Source organism: Carica papaya, chromosome 3 (genome assembly GCF_054855325.1).
Source record: "Carica papaya isolate Zhongbai chromosome 3, ASM5485532v1, whole genome shotgun sequence".
Lineage (NCBI taxonomy): Eukaryota > Viridiplantae > Streptophyta > Magnoliopsida > Brassicales > Caricaceae > Carica > Carica papaya.
This window is the reverse complement of record NC_142311.1, coordinates 14,667,012-14,689,040: the sequence shown is the minus strand read 5'-3', so window position 1 is coordinate 14,689,040 and position 22,029 is coordinate 14,667,012. Positions and strand designations below refer to the sequence as shown.

At 33.8% G+C, this 22,029-nt stretch overlaps 2 protein-coding genes across 3 annotated transcripts; both read left to right on the top strand.

The window, feature by feature from the left end:
• Positions 1–2,698: 2,698 nt before the first annotated feature.
• On the top strand, positions 2,699–7,969 carry LOC110825132 (Pentatricopeptide repeat (PPR-like) superfamily protein). Of its 2 annotated transcripts, none has more exons than XM_088216096.1 (3): positions 2,699–5,851; positions 5,991–6,045; positions 7,144–7,969. In XM_088216096.1, the coding sequence occupies exon 1, from the start codon at positions 3,392–3,394 to the stop codon at positions 5,453–5,455; it is 2,064 nt and encodes a 687-aa protein (XP_088072222.1). In that variant the 5' UTR covers positions 2,699–3,391; the 3' UTR covers positions 5,456–5,851; positions 5,991–6,045; positions 7,144–7,969. The 2 variants fall into 2 exon arrangements, with proteins under 2 accessions (XP_088072222.1, XP_088072221.1); XM_088216095.1 differs by having other exon boundaries at positions 7,140–7,969.
• A 4,573-nt stretch (positions 7,970–12,542) lies between these two features.
• NP3 (NPK1-related protein kinase 3) lies at positions 12,543–21,403 on the top strand. Its single transcript, XM_022043570.2, has 17 exons — positions 12,543–12,937; positions 13,049–13,090; positions 13,305–13,370; positions 13,463–13,573; positions 13,697–13,777; positions 14,704–14,781; positions 14,891–14,973; positions 18,516–18,597; positions 18,724–18,824; positions 18,993–19,032; positions 19,146–19,205; positions 19,279–19,325; positions 19,459–19,663; positions 19,747–19,980; positions 20,130–20,458; positions 20,550–20,617; positions 21,068–21,403. Exons 1-17 carry the CDS (start codon positions 12,653–12,655, stop codon positions 21,169–21,171), a joined length of 2,016 nt encoding a protein of 671 aa, XP_021899262.2. The 5' UTR covers positions 12,543–12,652; the 3' UTR covers positions 21,172–21,403.
• Positions 21,404–22,029: the final 626 nt, after the last annotated feature.

Sequence of the window (22,029 nt, the reverse complement as noted above, 5' to 3'; positions counted from 1 at the left end):
GAGATTTCAAAAAAATAAAATAACAACTCATTTATTCGGAGACCATAACCACCTTTTATATCAACTAACTTTTGCAATTCTTATTTCGTCCATCATAAAATGAAAATATTATAAAAATGGTATTTGCACATTATAAGCTCATATTTAAACCTGATGCATTAAGACCCAATATTATTTAACTATATTTGATCATTTTTAAATGAGCCTATTAAATTGACAGTCTGATACGCATATTAAAGTCCACGTTAAACTCACACATTAAAAAAATCCAATTTGGAAGGGGGGAAGGGGGTTCCACGTTCGTTATAACATAGAATGTGATATAATAAGTCCTAGTATGAATCCATAACCACACCAAGCTATCTTTTAAGATCTGACGTAAAGGGATAGAACTAATGTCACTCAAATTACAAACAACCTCCCTACTTATATTTTGAGAGGAAAAATCCTAAACTTAATTAAGTTAATTTTTTTTATTAAAGCTCATGTAGAAGGACTCATATCAATCATTAGTCATTTTAATTTGCCTCAGATTGGCTTCCGTAATGAGGATAAAATCATCTACAAGAAAAGAAATTGGATAATTTTTTGCCTCTTTAACTAATTTTAATTGACTTATATTTCCCTTCAGAAACTTTCTAAAGAATCATGGGACCTAGTTATTCAATAAGAAGGACAAAAATATATGGAGGAAGCAGATCCCCTTGGTGAATACCATGAATGGATCAAAAATATTCATTATATCACCATTTACGTTGATTTTCATAGAAGGGATTTGAATACAACGCACGGTAGAATGTTTTTAATTATTATGAAGCACGACCACAAAAAGGTGTCTTCACTAAAATCCCAATTAAACTTGTCATAAGATTTTTTTTTATCAACCTTAATCATTGCTTTATTCACTTTTTACCTCTCATAGTGTGAATTTCTTCTTGGACAATAATAACCTTGTCAAGAGTAGCACCTGTATACAAAAACTAGATTGATTCACCTTAGTAAGTTGTTTTATCATTATTTTAAGGCAATTAACAAACTAACCAATCTATAGTCGGTGGAAGTCTTGGTAGAGTCTTTTTTGGGATGAGCATAATGGGACTGTTATTAATTGACCTAATATCAATAGATCCTTCATACACTCTTCACACAAACTCTTTAATTTTAGACCCAAATATGTCCCGATATGTCTAATAGAATAATGAATAAAGGTTGTTTGGTCTAGGTACCTTCGGGGTCAATTGATCCTAAAGCCTTATATCTTCTTCTTTAATTAGATTAGTATTTCATTTTTTTTAACTACTACATTCATTTCAAAATAGGATAGGTGTAAGTCAAGTGGGCCTAGACGTCATCTTTTCTAAGTAACCACTTCTTAGAATTCTTTATTCATATCCTTGATTTTAGTGGTGTCAAGAATAGGGATACCATCCGAATTAACAATGAAAAAATATATAGTATGACTTCTCCTAACTTATATATATAGTGATCAAAACTCATATTCTAGTCTCCTTTACTAATCCATTTAATATGGGCTTTCTGGAACCAAAAAATATCTTCTCTCATGAAGAAATCATTGAGTTAAACTTTAAAGGTGCCTTTTATATATTTTTGAAATTGATAGCTTCTACACTAAAGAGCTTTTTAAATATCCAAAATCCTCTTTAGGAGTCAATTTTTAGATTGACTTATGCAACCAAAAGTATCTATCTTCCATGTTTTAGCTTTATCCATAAAATTAATAATTGGTGTCCATATAAGGTGTTTACTTATGTATGATTGAGTGACAAATTAGGATGTATCTCTTATATCACTTTAAAATAAGAAGGTCTATCTAAACTAATGGGATAATAATAGATACCATACCAACATTAACACCAATAAATTCATTAGGTTATACTCTTTCAATCTCGAGCGGTAATAATCTAAAAAAGCTATAAATCTCACTAATACAACTCTAAGCAGTAGCACCTTAGCACTTTCTAATGAGGTTTTAGATTATATACCTCTAAGAAAGTCTAGATCTTTAAAAGAGCTTTAGGAGTTTAGTATTTTGCTTTACTAATTACATATCCTTCAGCTTATAAAGAAGGAACATAAAAATAAGAGTGAAAAAAATGTAATAAAGGAGAACTCATGGCTACTAGACAATGAGACTTAGAAGTTAATGGGTTTACCTGATGATAAAGATGTTACTAAGTTAAAGTTGTTATTTATAACAAAATGATAGATAGATAAAAGTACATATAAGCAAAATGCTTGCTTGGTTATAAAGGAGTAGTAATAGAAGCAAGGTGTTGATTTCAAAAGAACACTTTTACTTGTTGCTTATTTTGAATAGGTAAGAATTTCCTTTGCTCTATTTCATAATTATAATTGCATGTTTATCAATTTGGCTTTAATCAAACCTTCTCAATATAGTAAATTAAAAAAAAGAAGTTTGTTATATATCCTCAAGGTTTGTGATTAATGGCAAAGAAGAACAAGTGTACAAGTTAAGAAAAAAAAATAATGGTTTAAAACAAGTCTCACATGAGTAGCATAGCTCAATTGATTGATATTTTTTAGAACGTAAGTTCAAAAGAAATGAAAAGGAGTCGTAATTAAACAAATAAAATTAACAACCCGTTTGTACAATCTGCTTACATGTTGATAATATAATTTATATAAGTCCATAACAATTTCTTATAGTTGGATTTAAAACTTAGGATACATTAGATTTGAAGTTCTTAAAATGATCTTGTGTTGTGCTGCTGGATCATTAGATTGTAAAATCCATTTCACCCATTTTTAATGTCAAGCTATATGTTTGAAATGATTTCTTGTCAATCTTCATCAAGAGCCTTGCAATACAAAATTTTGTGACAACAAAGCTTCAATTATAATGGCTAAAAATTCTGCTTTTCATGAACGAAATTGACATTCGTTTTCATTTCATTCGAGAATTAGTGAGAAAAAAATTATTGTTTTAAAGTTTTGCAACACAAATAAACAAAATCTAACTATACTTTTCTTGGGATTTTGTTTCAAATTAGTATTAATATCTGTTTTCTACCCGAGTCTTCTTCATCTGCTCCATTTTTCCCTCCTAAGCTTTCTTGGGTGTATCAGCGGGTGGGTTTTCTCTCTTACTTAACCGAGACCTAAATGAGCACTCCTTAGCTCACCCTTTTTACATTTTACGGCCTACTGGTTTTTTTGATAATTTACATCTAGACGTTATGTAGTTTATTCCTCGCTGTAAGAAAGTATGCTTGACTGAAGATACAATTAAAGATTTCAATCAACTGTTGCAACAACCAAAAACCTCAACTTTGTAGCTGTAGCTCCCGGAGATGCCATTTTAAGTACAATCAACGTATCTCCCCTTAGTTGGTGCCATTCATGGGCATTCATGGATTTGACGCCTGTCATACTAGCTCTACGCCATTGCGGAAAGGTTAAAGCTTTGAAGCATGGAAAATCATTTCACTGTCACTTATTCAAACACGGGTTCTCCCGCGATGTTTTCGTTGCCAACCATTTAATCTTTATGTACAATGAGTTTGCCTTTGTAAATGATGTTCAGAAACTGTTTGATGAAATGCCCGAGAGGAATGTTGTAACATGGACCACAACCTTGTCTGCATATACCAGCAATGGTAGACCCGATAAAGCTATCAGTTTATACAACCATATGTTGCGTTCTCATTTAGAGGTGCCCAATGGGTTCATATACTCTGCTGTTTTGAAAGCATGTAGTCTTGTAGGTGACACTGAACTTGGTAGATTGATTCATGGAAGGATATATAGATACAAATTGGAGGAGGATGTTGTTTTGATGAATACCCTTTCAGACATGTACGTTAAGTGTGGAAGTTTGAGTCTTGCCAAGAAAGCTTTTGGTGAGATTTTGAATGCAAATTCCACTTCATGGAATACAATCATTGCTGGGTATTGTAAAGCAGGTTTGATGGTGGAGGCGGTGCATTTGTTTCGTCGAATGCCTGAACCTAATATTGTGTCTTGGAATAGCATCATTGCTGGCTTTGCAGATAGTGGAAGTCCACAAGGTTTGGAATTTTTGTGTATGATGCATAGGAAAGGACTTAGGCTTGATGAATTCACACTACCATGTGCACTTAAGTCCTGTAGCTATCTTGGTTCATTAGCTACGGGTCAGCAGATTCAGTGCTATGTCCTAAAGTCAGGTTTTGAGTCCAGCTGTTTCATTGCTTCTGCGCTTGTTGATATGTATTCCAATTGCAGTGTCTTAAATGAAGCAGAAAAGCTATTCAATCAGTACATGTCTACTGAAAGGACATACGATAAAGTCTCTCTTCTGAATTCTATGATATCTGGGTATGTTGTCAATGAAGAAAATAGAGCAGCTCTCAATCTGGTTATGCAAATCTATTTTTCTGGTTTGTGCATTGATTCCTATGCTTTCAGTAGTATCTTAAAGATCTGCATCAACTTACTCAATTTGAGACTTGGGCTTCAGGTGCATGGTTTAGTTGTCACAAGTGGATTTGAATTAGACTGTGTCATTGGAAGCATTCTTATAGATCTCTATTCAAAACTAGGAAATGTCAAAGATGCTTTAGCCCTGTTCCATAGGCTCCCAGAGAAAGATAGTGTTACTTGGTCCGGTCTAATAATCAGTTGTGCTAAAATGGGTTTTAACTCATTAGCTTTTTCTCTCTTTACTGATATGGTTAAGATGGACCATAATGTAGATCAGTTTGTCATATCAAGCATTCTGAAAGTATGTTCAAGTTTAGCATCTCTTGGAAGTGGTAGGCAGGTCCATGCTTTCTGTATTAAGATTGGTTACGAATCAGAAGGGGTTATAATGACATCTATGATTGACATGTACTCAAAATGTGGTGAAATTGGGGATAGTTTAGCTTTGTTCATCTGTACATCAGAAAGAGATATTGTTTGTTGGACTGGGATCATAATGGGATGTGCACAAAATGGAAGAGCAAAGGACGCTATTAGGTTTTTTTATGAGATGATACAATCTGGATTAGAACCAAATGAGGTCACCTTTTTAGGAGTTCTTTCTGCCTGTAGACATGCTGGCTTAGTTGAAGATGCATGGACCATATTTAGGTTCATGAAATATAAAAACCAACTGGAGCCCCAATTGGAGCATTATTATTGCATGGTAGATCTTCTTGCTCAAGTTGGCCGTTTCAAAGAGGTGGAGAAATTGATTGATAACATGCCTTTTGAGCCTGATAAAACTATATGGAGCTCCATGCTTGCAGCCTGCGCCATTCACAAGAATATCAAACTGGTTACTGTGATTGCAGAACGCCTACTTGTAACCTCTTCGCGAGACCATTCCGTATATGTGATGCTTTCAAATGTTTATGCAACACTTGGAATGTGGGATCATTTAAGTAAAGTGAGGGAAGCTTCAAAGAAAATGGGCATAAAAGAAGCTGGAAAGAGCTGGATCAAGATTTGAGGTCAACAAACCTGTTTTTTTGTCATAGTTCAGTGATTGAAGCTTGATTTAGAAAGATCAAATTTAGCAATTTTTAATATGTTCTCAAGGTATCAAGAGCAGTGTCTGTCTCAACTGTTCTCAAAGGGCCATACATGTTGGAAAGGTTTCATGAAAATAATGGAGATCAGAAGCATTACATTTTGATGGTTGGAAGGGTTTCAGATTTTCAACAAGTCACCCTTGGATGCAATACATGGAGAATTCTTTCATTTTAATTACATGCGAATCGAATTCCTTCCTTTCCTATCGTTGAATGCAGTTACCATCTCTTGTCAATCTCCATGTCTTCCTCAAGGTTGAAACTGTGCAATTAAACTCTGTTTTCCCTGTTGAGAGAGAAGGAAAGAGAAAGAGGTGAGGAAAGAAAGGAATATAGCTAGTTAACATCTATTTCCTTCATTCCTTCCACTGTTTTTCGTTCTTTCTTCACTTGCTTAATTAATTTCCCATCTTTATCCTTTTCTATTAATTATTTACCTCTGTTCATGTGCAGTTCTCTGAAACAGAAATCTGCACTGGTTATTGCATGGCAGTTTTCACTTGCATTGGTATGTTTGTTCCTTATTAACTAAGTAGTTATTAGTTTTTTTGCTTAAGCCAAACGGAACATGTTTTTTCACATAATCTCTTAGTTGAGCAAAAGACTAAAAGGTGACATGCATGTTCTTTGCAGAATGCTCTGTCATGAACAATTACCATCATTTGATATATTAGACATATGTTAAGCACAGATCAGAATCTTTTCCCGAGTATCACTGTTGTTTGTATTTTGCTGCATATGTTTAATTTTACTATTCTTTTTTTCTTTCATTTTTTTTCCTGAGCTTCCGTGATTTGAGGATTTAGAGATGGTCACTTGAACAATAAAAGATGTTGTTACAAAAGCAATATGATTATAATTGATGCAATTGGTCCTTTGTGCATGAATGATATTTCAATAAAATGGCACCTTGCTGTTAACACTGTTAGATCTTTGGCGTAGCAGTAAATGTTTGAACATTCCTCTGATAAAGCTTCAGTTTGAAATAAATCTTTTAGATCTAAAATTGCAATTTTCTTTTTCTCATTTGATTATTAAAATTGCAGTTTCTCTTTTAATTTAAAAAATACTATTCTTTTTCGTCTACCTATCTGAATCAAACTGAAAATTAGATGATTAATTTGACTTGATAAAGTTAGAAATTCATAACTACATTAAGATCATTATATACAAATTACTAGTATTCTTATTGGTAGGTAAAGTCATATCCTTAAAAAGAAATGAGTAAGAATTTTGTTTTGTGATAAAAGTCCATTCATCTCATTTGAAGAAAAAGAAAAGAAAAAGATGGGTCTGTTAAACTTCAAATATTCAGTTTTACCAATAATATACAAATAACTTTGAGTTGACCATCACTGGAGATTGCATGAACTTTTCTTATTTTCTTTCTTTTGGAGAATTTTATAGGAAGAAATATTTCTTTGCCTCTAGGCAACTCAGTCTTGAAACACAAATGATTTGACTCAAGATGATCAGTGTCCTAGATGCTACACATTCAATGAGATAGTCTTGCATACTATTCGTGATTGTCAAATGTCTAAACAGCATGAAGTGATTTAATTGATAAAAAAATCACTAATTCCTTCTTTTCTCTCCTTTTAGACAGGTAGATCAAATGGAGTATGAGTTCTAAAGACAGTGTATAAGGTATCTGAAGTTGAAAATCCATCTTCCCTGCTACAACTTGGCTCTTGTAAAAGAAGATGAATGAGCTGGTGCACGAGGAAGGGGATGATGATTACAAGATTTCAAGCAATGAGATTTTTAGCATGGCTCTTGAATCTCAGAAGGTCCATATTAGACCTGTCCATCTTGACAATGACAACGAGCTCGTCCGTCACCCACATGTGGAATGGAGCGCCCTTCCTATTGACTAATGCAAGGTCAATACTGATGAATCAGCCTTCATAATCCTAGTGATGCTTCTATCAATGGGCTTATTTGTAATAGCCAGGATAAAAGACTTCAAGTTTGATTGGGGGAAAGAAATCAGAAAGTTCGTCATGTAAGTGGACTTCCAAAATGTTTGTCAGCTCTTTCATCATGCTAGAAGCAAGAGCGCAACTAGCACAAGGGCTGAGAGCCAAATCAGAGAGTATCTTATACGTGACTGGACATTCAGATTTCTGACATCCTCCGTGAAGGTAATACGTGCACCGACCGTCTAGTCCATTGGGCCCATAACTCCTCTGAGGGTATCAGTAGAGTGACTGAGGCTTCAGACAATCTTATCACATATATATGGATAATTGTGACATTACCTAAGCTCGCCTCATAGAGTATTAGTTAGTTCCGCGTTTTTTTTTTTGTTGTTTTTATTTTCTGTTTGTGACCAAAAAATTGGTGAAAGTAAGTTTAAAAACTCATGTTTTACTATTATGTATAATTCTAACAATTCACAAATAAATCCTAGTAATTAGTTTTGATTGGTTTATAAACATCTCTAAATAATAAATTGACTAGTTTTTTTTGTTTAGTTTTATGTTAGTTTATGAATATAGAATACTTTGAGAAAATCTTTTTAAATTTATTGCTCTATTTTAAGAGAGAAATGTAACTCTATTATAAAGGGATAATATGAAAAAAGTATAAGGGCAAAATGGGAGAACTTAAGGAGTTATATTAGAAGGAGATATCATAGACACAATGGTCTAGAGCAGATTGTCTAAAGTAGGAAGATAAAAATATCCATTTTTTCATTCTATTGCAACTCAAAGAAGGCCATGAAACTTCATTAGGTGGTTGAGGGATGAAATTGGGAGGTGGGTGATTGAGTAGAATGATCGAGGCTATGTTTATAGGAGACTTTTATGTTGTGTTTAAGAGTGGGTCAGAAGCCCATATTCATGAGGTAGAGATGGTAGTGAAGCCCAAAGTAAGTGGGGAGATGAACACACAATTGTTGGAGTTGTACTCGATGATGATGTTCATACTGCACTATCACAAATGCACCCTACTAAGGCACCTGATCCCAATGGTATGCCCCTATATTTTTTTGAAAATTTTGGCATATATTTAACTATGATGTTATCACTCATGTTCTTTAAGTTTTAAACACTAATGTCTCCTTTACTAGTATAAATCAGACTTTTAGTACTTTACTTTCAAAAATATTTGGTCCTAAGTCTCTATTAGATTTACATCTAATAACTTTGTATAATGTGGTCATGAATTGGCTACAAAATACATAGTAAACTATTTCAAAATTTCATTGCTAATAACGTGCATGTTTCACAAACTACTTTCATTCTTGATAGGCGTATTATAGATAATGCATTGATTGCTTTTGAATTATTCCACCACATGAAACAAAATTAATGCTCAAGACATAATTCTTTTGCATTTAAAATAGATATCAATAAGGCTTATGATAGTCTCTTAAAACTTTTTGAAGTGTTTGCTTGTTCAACTAGATTTCCATTCTAGGTTCATTTTCTTGATTATGTCATGCATTACAATTATTAATTATTCTATTTTTATTTGTGAAAATTCTCGTGAGTGATCCAACTTGAGAGGGGTCTCTGACAGGGTAAACCTCTCTCTCTTTATCTATTTATTTTACGTCCAAAGACATTTTTAACTATATTAAAAAAAAAACAGGAGACGTGATATTCATGGTTTGGAGAGTGCGAGAGTGACGCCCTACATATCCCATTTGTTATTTGTTGATGACAATTTGATCTTCAGGCATATGCCACACAAGTGTAAATCCAAAGTTCAAGATATTTTGATGAAGTACATTGTTGCCTTGGGGCAATTTATTAATTTTCACAAGTTTGCAATCGCATTCTCCAAATGAATTATTGTATTGATGAGGCAATAATTGGGGGAGATTTTAGGTGTACAATTGGTTGATATGTATGAAAGGTACTTGGATCTCCTAATTATGGTAGGGCATTCTTTATATAACATGTTTGATTTTCTTGTCGCTTTCTTGAATAGAAGATTAAAAGGATGGTGTCCTTCAAAACTATCAAGAAGTGGTAGGGAAGTTATGATAAAGATAGTGGCACAACCAATTTCTATATACTTGATGAATATGTTTCTTCTTCCTAAGTCTATTTGCATGTAGTTGGAGAAGTTAGTCATGGGTTTATGGCATGGTGGGAAAGAAAAGGAAAGAAAAGTACATAAGTTTATATGGTTTTCTTTCTGTTCCTCTAAGTCTATATTGGTTTTAGGTTTCCAAGACGTCGAATGTTTAAAAGAACATTTATTGCAAAGTAAGCTCGACAGTCGGTTGCTAAGCATAAGTCTTTATTGTTTAAACTGTTGCAAACCATGTACTTTATAAATAGTGATTTTCTTAAAATAAGATTGAGGAAGTACCCTAGTCACACTTAGTGGAGTATTTTATAAATAGAGAATTGTTTAAAGAAGAGTTAAACTAGCCTCTTGGGAACGAGTGCGGTGTAAGAGTATAGGAAGATAAGTGAGTCACGAGCCTTATCCTTCGGAGGGTCTGGACAGCTAGACCTTTGTGGTACTATGATGGAAAAAAAGTGTTAGATTTAATTCAATAAGACAAGGAATTTGGAGTAATGCTTTAGTACACTCTTTGTTTTCCAAGAAGCCATTAAAATTTTAGTGCATTCCTTTGGGTTATAGATTGCCTCCAGATAAGCCTATGTGGACATATGAATCAAATGGAACATATTCGGTGAAATCTGGTTAAAATGTGGCTTAGAACATCCAATATGCTTTTATGCCAAGATCTACCTCAATCTATTCCCTATTTAATTGGAAGAAAATATTAATTGCAAATACTTTATTAAGGGTTAAACATACAATGTGCCAATTAATAAGGGATATATTGTCTCTTTGTAAACAATTAATGAAAGAAAGTTTAGTTACTGATCTTATTTTTCTAGTGGATGATGAAGCTGAGGAAGATATAATCCATCTCTTTTATCATTGTTAGTTTGCCAAAAGGCTTGGATGTTAAATCTTTTATGTCTGGCTCATTAACAACATGCACATTTGTATGAATAGTTATTATGAATACTCACAATGTTGAATTAGAGGGACTAACATGGGGACTATACGTATTATGGGGTACTTGATGGGCCTATAATCAATGAGTACATTAGAAGATGTGAGTAACACTTCATGTTTTAATACAAAAACTTTTCATCCATGAACTTGACCTTCTATTGGAGATTGAGGCTCACACTATTGATGTAGGGATAGTAATATGTTGAGGATGTGGTCTCTACCATTGTAGGGCTATTTGAAGCTTAAATGTAATACTTTAGTTAGCAGTGATGGTTGGACAGTGTAATCTTTATAGGAATGAGGTGCATACCTACTCTTATAATATTAATAGTGCAAAGGCTCAAGTTATAATTTATGAAATATAGTTAATTATTTGGACTCATAAACATAAGATTTGAGTGAGATTTGCAATATATTATCAATTTACTTAAGTCATCACTTCATGCTAAAATTAGTCTTATATTAAATAACCTTTATTCTTCAAGTTCTTTTATATTTTGGTTTCTTGAATTCCTATAAAATGTAAATTGATAGCTCATATTATTATAAATGGAGTTTGATTGAAGTCAACTGGTAGTAGTTATATTGTTATGGAAACTCCTATTTCCTTGGTTCCATTATTGTTATAGAATGTTTTTCCTTGATGATGCTCATCATTTTGTCTTTAAAAAAAGCAATCCAAGGTGTAGAGAAACTTCATTTTATTCACAATTTTAGGAGATTTAATTTTTCAACATTTAAAAAATTCTAAAAATTTATAAATAAATTATAAGTTATTTAGTTGTATGTTAGTTTCTGAATATTTTGTAAATTTAGTGTTCTATATTAAGAGAAAAATTCTATTAAGTTATAACTCAACTCTATTAGTAATAACTTATAGGATTTTTATTTTATCACAATTTAAAAAAATTTAATTTTATATCTTTTAAAAAAGATATAATCTTTGACTTAATAAATATTTCAATGCATGAATAATAATAATTCTGGAATTTTTTTGGAAATTAAAAAGAAAAAGAAGAAAATATATTACCATTTACACAATTAATTTTCATTTTTTGTAAAATGATAGATGAAAAGGTAACAAACTTTATGATTCCAGAAATGACTCATTAGTACTGGGGAGTACGTTTGACAAAGTCAAAGTCTTTTTTTTTTCGTTAATAGGATAATTTAATTTTTATAAAAATGTTCTAATATATTTTAAGCATTTATTAAATTTATAAGTAATATAGTTTATAAACTCTTGTTATAAAGTTTTTAGACAGAATTCATAAAATTTAAAGGAGTTCATAAATTTTTAAAAAATATTATTATTAACCAAAAAATACAAATGTCTCTTAAAAATTTACAGAATTCTAATATATATATACACACACACATATATAAGCGCCTTGCAAATGACCATATTCTTATTTTTTCTATTTACATTTTTTACTCATCCACTTTGATCAAGTTATCCCTCAATTAAGTAATAATCTTTAAAAAAAAAGGTAATAACTAATATTTTAAAATTTTATTTTCAAAAATCATATTTTTTTTTAAAATTATTATTAACATAATAAACAATAAAATATAAGTCAGTTTAAAAAAACTTAATACTTTACTCTTACTTTATATTATTTTGTCTAAAAGATATATACATATATATTAAAATTATTACGAAAAATCAAAATTTGATCATTTTATTTATTGAAAATAATCTTATCTGTATATTTTGGATACAATTTATAATTTATAAATTATGTATTTACTAACTCATAAATAAAGTAATAAAACTTAATAAACTTGTATTATCTATTCAGTTCAATAACTTATTTTAAATATATTATATTTAAATATTTGTTCTGTTACATATGGATGGAGGCACAACGCCGACAACTTTCAACAATTACAAGAAACCACCACAAAAGTTAAAAACTCGCCAAATGCAGAACTTTGGACAACTACAAGGGCATAATTGCAAATTTGAAACTACTCTTTGAATTTTCTATTTCTTTATGTTTGAAAAGCATACCCCCTTCCTTTTTCCCTCCTTCAAATTTCTACTGTCTGCCTGCTTCAAACTCTCTCTGCGAATCAGCAAAGCCCTAAACCCAAACGGCCATATTAATGATATAAAAATGCAAGACATCATCGGATCAGTTCGTCGATCCCTCGTTTTCCGGTCTACATCAGGAGATGATGGCGGAGGATTCAGCGGCTTCGTTGAGAAGATTGGTTCCAGCATTCGAAAATCGCGCATCGGCTTCTTCCCCAGGCCGCCGGTACCGGCTTTTCCGTCACTTAAAAAGGATGAAGCACCAGCGATCCGGTGGAGGAAGGGCGAGTTAATCGGTTGTGGCGCGTTTGGCAGAGTCTACATGGGCATGAACCTCGATTCTGGAGAGCTTCTCGCTGTTAAACAGGTCAATTAACTTTGGTATCACCATTCTAGATATTGGAGATATCATTTTCTTTTTTCCTCTAGTTTTGGTTTATTTTGATTTTTTCAATTCAAATTTTGTTTGTCGCTATAGGTCTTGATTGCGGCAAGTAGTGCTTCCAAGGAGAAAACTCAGGTGAGGATTGTATTTTAGCTGTGCTTATTCTGGGTATATTATAGTATTTATTGATTATAGGAAACATATTAATTAGAAATTTCCTTTTCATACTCTTGGTGCAATTTTCGATGCGTTTATGATTTTGCTCCAGAAAGCAAGAGATCTACTCATAATCGACAATGTTAGGCTTTGAATTTAATTGATTTCTTTTACACAACAAAAACTATATCAGGCTCACATAAGAGAGCTCGAGGAAGAAGTTAAGCTCCTGAAGAATCTGTCGCACCCAAACATAGTGGTGAGTGCGATATACCAATTTTCTTGTATGCTACAACTTAAGGATGGTGAAAACAGACAAGCTATTTTTTTTTTCTTTTGGGGATTTCTTAGAGATATTTGGGGACTGCAAGAGAGGATGATTCTTTGAACATCTTGTTGGAATTTGTTCCTGGCGGTTCTATCTCATCATTATTGGGAAAATTCGGATCTTTTCCTGAGTCTGTAAGTGATTGTTGGTTTTTTTTTTTCTTTTTGAAACAAGTGACTGTTGTTTTCGACTATACAGAATGTTTGAGAATTATGGAACTGAAGCTGATGTGCAATTTTCATTTCCTATATAAATAGGTTGTAAGAATGTACACTAAGCAGCTACTGTTGGGACTTGAATACCTACACAAGAATGGCATTATGCATAGGGATATCAAGGTATTTCTCCTTCTCTCTTCTTCTGTATAGAATAAGGCCTGAGTAGCGGCAAGAAACTAGACCTAGATTTTATTTCTGAATTTATATAGATAAAAACATATACCATCTTCTCAATGCTAATTTTCCTTCTTGTTTTTTTTCGTCAACTAAACCTATTTTGCGAATAAATATGTATATAAGTTAGAAATAAAAATCAGAGCACTTTTTGACAAATAATGGGGCCCCAAATATCTCTCACTCAAAGACGGTAAATGCAGTATGAGCTAGTATCTCGGTTTTAATTTGGCAGCAGTACGTGCCAATGTTTATAAATTTCAGTGTTATTTTTGGAATTTACCGTAGTTTATGGTTTGTAGCACATATATAAACTATAATAATTAGTAATATTATTATATTAAAATTAACTTGCAAACTCAATGTAAAATATCAAATAAGATATTATTCTTTTACAACATAAACAATAGAAATGGTGTCTAAATATTTAATATACAAATATATTAACAAAGTAAAACTTATAATTTAGGAATAAAAAAACACAGATAGCATATTAAAACAAATACAAACGAACTTAGCACTATCATCAGGTTGTGGGCCTAGATAAAATGATAATTCTTTTAGCTTCAGTTTTTTTTCTTTTTATTTTGTAATTTTTAAAGAATAAACTTACTAGTTTCATTTCCTTAATTTTTTAAATATTTTATTTTGTTTTATTTTAAAAATTTTGAACTCTAAAAATATTTTGTATTAGAACCAATGGTATTGCTATATTGGCTTTATGATCGGTTTTGACCATTACTTTCGCCAGTGTGAAAATTAGGCACTTTACCTCTGATAGAGGGGTACCGTTCGTACTGATATGTATGGACTTGACTTCGCTGCTCGCCTCTTTATGTATGTTTCTCTAACAGTAAGTCGGCTTCCTTCAGGGAGCAAACATTCTGGTTGATAACAAAGGATGTATTAAACTTGCAGATTTTGGTGCATCAAAAAAAGTTGTGGAGCTGGTATTTCCATTACTCTCCCCTTCTCTCTCATCTTCCTCTATCCACTAGATTAGTTTACATTTCATGGTTTTACGGGCACATCAACTTTTAGATTCTTATTTTTCTGTAGGCTACTATTAACGGTGCGAAGTCAATGAAGGGTACTCCATATTGGATGGCTCCTGAAGTTATTCTCCAGACTGGACATAGCTTGTAAGGAAAATGTTTAAGCATAACGATGATAGATTATAAAATGTATCTCTAATTTCTTTTAGTTTTTGAAACGGTCGGTTATCGGATTATGCTCTTAACGTGAATGACAATAAGCACAACCCTGTGCTGAAATCATGATGTGTAAACTTCAAATTTAGTTTTGACATCAGAGTTTCTGAACTATAGCATCTGGGTTCTATATATGCAAATTGGATATTCGATTTTATTCCACCATGCTGCACATTTCAATGCTTGAGATGCTGGTTAATCTGTTAGGTGTCATCTTAGGAATTTTCCTTTTAATATTTGGTTTTAAATGTTATAAGTCTGAGCATGTAACAAATAAAATTTGGCTAATTTGCTGGTTTACATTGATCTTATGGATTTATTTATTTAATGTCTTTTTGCATAAGATTCTATGTGGAAATGCTTGCAATTCTGTTGCCTCAACTCTATATCGTATTTAGCTATAATGAGGAAAAGATTGTGAGATTAGATGTGCGAGACTTTGACAGAAAAGTGACTCTATCTTTAACCAGTGGTATTTCTTTTGTTTGTCAGAGCTAGTTACAAAGATCATGTTACTTCTGAGCTAGTTATTTCATGAGAACAGTCTAAACTTAGTATATACATGCAGCTAGATATATAGGACTATTCAAACATTTGAATATGTTTCATTTGGAGTGAAGAAGCGGATTAGCAGGGATATTTAGCACCCAAATTATCACAGTTGATCAAAGGAGATTTGGGGAGGGGAAATGTAATTCAGACAGCAATTTTTTTATGAATCAATACCAGCTCAGATGTGGTAGAGGTAACGGATCTATACTCTGCCTCAGTGCATAATCTTGCAACTGATATTTGCATTGCGCCTCTCGGAAATTGGAAAGCTATTGAAGTAGATGATGTGAGCTGAAGTTGAGAGTTCAGAGTTGGCATCACCCGTCCAATCAGCATCCAAGTAAGCAGTTTGAATTGGAGACAAGTCAGAGGACTTGTTGAGAGGAATACCATGAGTAGGAGTGTCTTTGAGACATCGAAGTAGTTGTTTCACAGCAAGCCACTGAATCTCAGTGGGCTTATGCATGAATTGAGCAACAAACAAAATTTCAAGTGAGTAATACACAGATACTACAGGGCGCCAATGGTGTGGTGGTAAATGATGCTTCAATTTCTGCAGTACGATCGTTGAGTAACAATGGTTTTGAAGCAGACATCAGTTTATTTACTGGCTTGGACGCAAGCATGTCATTTTTCGCAATAAGGTCATGAAGGTACTTTTTTTGAGAAAAGAGCAATGAAGAGGAAGTTTTGTTCACTTCTACATCCAAAAGTAATTGCAGTGACTAGGGGTTCTTGAGTGAGACTTCAATGGCTAATGTAACTTGAAATTGTTTCGTGTAAGCACCATAATTGGCTGTTAAGACAAGGTCATCCACATACACAAGGTAGTACATAGTGAATTTATCATCTTTGTGGACAAACAGAGAGTTGCAAAATGGAGCTTATTTAAACAAGGGGTAGAGAGAACAAATCTGCTTATTCTTTCCTACAACAAAACCGTACTTATCACAAACATGACAAAACATATGTAGTTATCAAATGGAAATAGAAGAGATATTCCCAATAAATCAGTATAAACTGGTTCCAAGGCAAGATATTTCAGGGGAGAGGTTGTCATGGACAGGGGGCAAATATCATCAGCATTCGGTTGGTGGGTCAGGAGAGCCCTTGGGTATGAGCCTGTCACCCAAAAAATGGTTAGGAAGAATTCAACAGAAACTTGGACTAGCTTTTCTTAACTGAGACATGAAAATCAAATTCTTCTGCATATATAGTAGATTAACGATGTGAAGTAGAGTAAAAATCTTAGAAAATGATAGTTTTTTAGAACTAGTATTAGTTATTGCTATATGGATCATAATCCTAATGAATGAATAGGTTATAAAGAGCTTGTGTTACATGGGAGGTGGGATCCCAATCCATAAGCCGAGATTTGTCTCAATGAGGTTAAGATGCAACATAATTGACACCATGTTAGAGTTAAAGAACTGCTTCTCTCAGTAGCAGATAACGGCACTATGCTCTATTCCGTCACAAGTTTGGCAGACAGGTCTCTTGGTAGAAGCAACTGGAGATTTTTTTGATGAGGGTTGACTACCTACAGATGACTCGTTCGGAGACCATAATGAGTGACCCTGATTCGGAGGAGTGGTGTTGGTTCTGCAAGTCAAGTGAGCTGATTGCATGATGGTAACACTATCGTTATAGTGGAGTTGTAGCTAATACGCTGTTAACTTTTCATGTTCTTCAACTTAGGGGATTGTCATGGGCTTCAGTGATTGCAATGATTTCTGTGCATCCATTGCCGCGTCCATTAAGGGCGTGTACTACTAAGTCTTCTTCACTGATTGCAGCACCTGCCACATCCAAATCATAAGCCATGGTTTGCATCAGTTGCAAATATTCATTGACTGCCTGTTTCTTGTTGGGTACGAAGTAACTGAGACTTAAGAGGTCCATGATCAGGAAGCTGGACTTATTAGCATGTAACATAGAAAGTCTTTGCCAAACATCATATGAGGTCTTGGCATAGGAGAAATGAATGTCTATGAGGTGCAAGAAACAATGGCATTAAGCAGCAGGCTGTCCTGGTGCAACTGGTGAGTATACTGTGGATTTGGAAAATTCTGCCTATCTTTTTGAATCTATTTGGGAGGAGCGGCTGATGTGCCATTTACATGTCCCATGAGATATAGCCTGTTAGGAAGCCATCGAATTGCACTCTCCACGAAGAGAAATTGAGAGAGTTCAGTTTGACAGGGAGCTGTTCAACATCATCAATGGAGACAAGAGGATTGGTTGGGGTGGTTTGAGAAGGATGATTGGAAAACTGAATGCTGTACTAGAAGAGCTGGAAACTGGTCTTTGAGTAAAATAGAATGATTGTAGAGAAGCTAACTCGTCGAAGTTTGATAGGTCTAATAACATAGAAGATGTTTGCGGATGACTGAGTTTATTCATAGAGGCAAGTAAGTGTACGGGAGTTTGAGCATGCTAGTTGTGAGCTAGTTATCTAATAAGGAAGATTGAAACAATATATATGTAGATGTATATGTATCTAGATGAATAGTAGTATTCAAACATTTGAAAGCCCTACCTTTATCACTGTGAGGGTGCTACTGCTTTTTGCACAATGTAAAGTCTCTCTTTTTACTCTTCTTTTGGACGGAAAGCAGGAACCAATCAAGAATTATACAAGCATAGGTGAAATTTTATACCTTTTGATATTTTAAAGAATTTGTTTACTGTACTACTTACAGAAAGTAAATGATCACTGCACATTTTGTTCTGAAGATTCTCCAAAAGAGAGAGAAAAGAATTCTGAGTGATCCATGATAAATCTTCCAGAGTTCTCTAGTTTGTAAAAGATTTGAAATGCATAAACCTCTATATTTTATTGTATAGGGTAAAGCAGAATCATGTACATGTAGCATTTACTCTTTCTGGTAGCTCACCTGTTTGATTATTGAATTCTGTAGCTCTGCTGATATATGGAGTGTTGCATGTACTATGATTGAAATGGCTACAGGAAAGCCTCCGTGGAGCCAGCAGTATCAGGAGGTACATACTTGTAGCTGCTTATAGACCCTCTTTGCTATGATGCTTCTCTTTTATCTGAGCAGAATGTGATGAATTCAGTTTGTTTTTTCAGTAGTTGGAAGACTAAGAAAAGATGCTTTTTTCCAGGTTGCTGCTCTTTTCCATATTGGGACAACTAAATCTCACCCACCTATCCCTGAACATCTATCCGTGGAGGCAAAAGACTTTTTATTAAAATGTTTACAGAAGTATAGTCCTGACCTAAATTTTTCTTGTCTTTTATGGTTTCAATGCACATACACTCCTTTCACCTAATTTTTCCTATTGGAAAGGTGATATATATATGTATATCTACGCTTATGTTGATGATAATGTCTTCGTCCTTATCCCTTTTATGCATCAATTTTTTGTATCAGAGAACCTGACTTAAGGCCATCTGCATCAGACTTACTGCAGGTGATTCTGAGTTCCAGACTGGTTCCTTCACAAAATATTTATAGAATACATTGCACTAGTTCTACAAACTTGCCTTCTCACTTATAATACGTACTTCTCCTAATTATGTGCAGCATCCATTTGTCACTGGAGAGCACCTGGAAGCTCATCCTGTGTTCTGTAATTCTACTATGGTTAGTTTGTTTGTAGTACGCATTCTTAGTTTGATTGCACTTTCATTTTAACATTTTCTTCTTTATCTATCAGGAACTTGGGAATTTGATTGCAACACCTGGGGTGAATCCTAGGAATTCGTAAGTTTTTCCAATATTGTGGGTTTTGAGCCTTTAATGATTTTCTAGTATCAACTTTTCTTTTTTAACATTTCATGATATTCCATTGTCAATTTTCTTTATCTCTGATACTAGAATTCTGCTGGTACTGCAGAATGAGTCCTGTGATCAGAAGATCATCCTGCATAGTGGGCAGTGTCAGGTGCTCCACCATATGTCCTGAGAATTTATCTCAAACTGGTACCTACTGGGGAGCAGAACATTACGACGATGACATGTGTCAGATAGATGATAAAGATGATTTTTGCAGTGCAGCGGTAAAGTTTCCCTCAGTCTTGGCATCTTCTGATTTGAATAAGGTAATTGATTCTTTGTAGTCCTTTTGCTGGTACAGTTTAGAATTGGGTTGATTTACAATCAATTAATATGTACTTTAAATCAGAGCTTCAACCCTGTGTGTGAACCCATGGATGATTGGCCTTGCAAGTTTGATGAGAGTCCAGAGGTGAAAAGTAATGGATTGAACTTATCTTCTCAATCATTACAAAGTAATGCTGAAAGCCCTGGAGTAACTTGTAAGGAAGAAAGTGATTTCACATTTCCCAGTGGTGTCTCAGCAGCTGAGGATGATGATGAAGTAACAGAGTCCAAAATAAGAGCCTTTTTGGATGAAAAGGTACGATGTCTATCCAATATATATTTTTTAATCAATGAATATGAGATAACCATAACATTTATAATATCTTTTTGTTGGCTTCATTTCAACTTATGAGATTATATTTGATGGAAGTTTAATGTTTCAGTCGCATATTATGTCTATGCTAGGCTCTAGATCTAAAGAAACTACAAACACCTCTGTTTGAGGAGTTCTATAACACAGTGAACGCTGCTGGTCCTCCTAGCGCAATTGGAATTGCCAACAGTGAGAATTTATCAAATTTATGTCCTAAAAGCAGATTGCCGAATCGAGTACCTAGCAGAAGGCTTTCTGCAGCTATTGATGCTGTTGACTCTGCTGGTCATCTGAGTCATTACATGCGTGCATCAAATATAAATGGATTGCACGATAGAGCTCTACAGGAAATTCAGCCACCTCAGCATGGAGAGTGGAAAGAGCTTCTTCTTGGTGAGCAGCAGGCAATAATTCATCCCAGGTGTGTTAACTGGTGCCTCATGTTTGCTTTTATGTAGCACAAATTCTCATTTTTAACCGTATGAATGATGATATCATTGATTCTTCTGCAGCATGAACTTCTCTGAGAGGCAGAGGAAATGGAAAGAAGAGCTTGATGAAGAGCTTGAAAGGAAAAGAGGTAAGTTCCAATTTTAAGCACATGATTTCAGACACTTTGTGCTTGTGCAGTTTGAACTGGTCATAGTTCATGTCACCAGAATCTTGTGCTATTTAAGATTGCACGAAACTTTAAGAGAAAGTGTAACAATGAGGAAAAGTATTTTAGGAAGAGCTTTCAACTCTTTATCAACTTTTTGGCCTATACACACAGAAACTTCTATTTCAGCTCACTGAATGAATGTGCAAGTATAATGGTATGCATGCATGCAGGTATATGTATGCAAGTGTGTGTATGTGAAATGACATAAACTGAATGATTATGCGCTTTAGTTGGGCCTGTTCCTCAGACCTGAAGAGATGGGAAATCAGCTCTGTCATTTATTTTCTTATTTATGGTTTTCTTTCTATTAACATGATAATGAACTCATTAGTTTTATGGTGGGTATGACATTAAGAGTGACTATTGCAGAGATGTTGCGCCAAGCTGGTGTTGGAGGGAGGCCCTCATCTCCAAAGAATCAGATTCTGACTCGACACAGAGAGCGGTTAACGTTTGCATTCCCCGGGAAATAAACTGTATGTTCCTCTCTTCTGTATCAGTGCCTAATCGGAAAAAATATATTATGCTTTTCCATTGGGAGTGTTATGTATGTAGTCATAATTTATATGGTGCATAATAATTCATAGTGCGCATTCTTCCCTCTGCTCAAATGGCAGGGAGTGCAACCTCTCCACCCTTCTGTATTATGTCTTCGTGGTCCTATTAGGACATTTTATATAATGGTATCTATTTATGTTTTTTCTATTTTTTTTTTTTGAAGTTAGAAGTCCTTTTGAGTTTAAGTCGGTGCATGTTGTTGCGGGAGTTTAGACACATATAATATATAAAATATTTTTTGAAGTTGTCTTCAAAGCCTGAGTTATTATTGATGATACAAGTCAGTATATTGTTAACGAAAAGGAAGAATTCTTCCAACCCTGTTGATGTTTTATTTATTTACTGATCGTTAATTATTATTCTTTATCATGGAGGTTTGAATCATTTTTCTAGCAGTACCTTAACCTGTTAATCTTGTAGTTGGATATCAATGGTGTTTACACGTGTTTGCCAAAGCCTCCTTTTTGTTTTTGTTCTTACAAATTTATTTACCATGTCTAAACGACGGGCTGAGCATTTATATTTCAAACCAGTTAGGCCTATGAAACAGAACCGATGTTTCTGATGAGTTCGATTAATTGGTTTGAACTGATACTTTTTCAGTTCCAACTAGGGTTTTAAATTGCTTTTTAGTTCTAAATTTTTAGAACTATAACTGATACAAAAATTAGTCAAGAAAGATACATTTATAGAATTTTAGAAACTATCACTTTAGAACAATTTATTTATTACCCCTCATAATGGATCCTTGGTGCTCTATTTCGATCACCTTC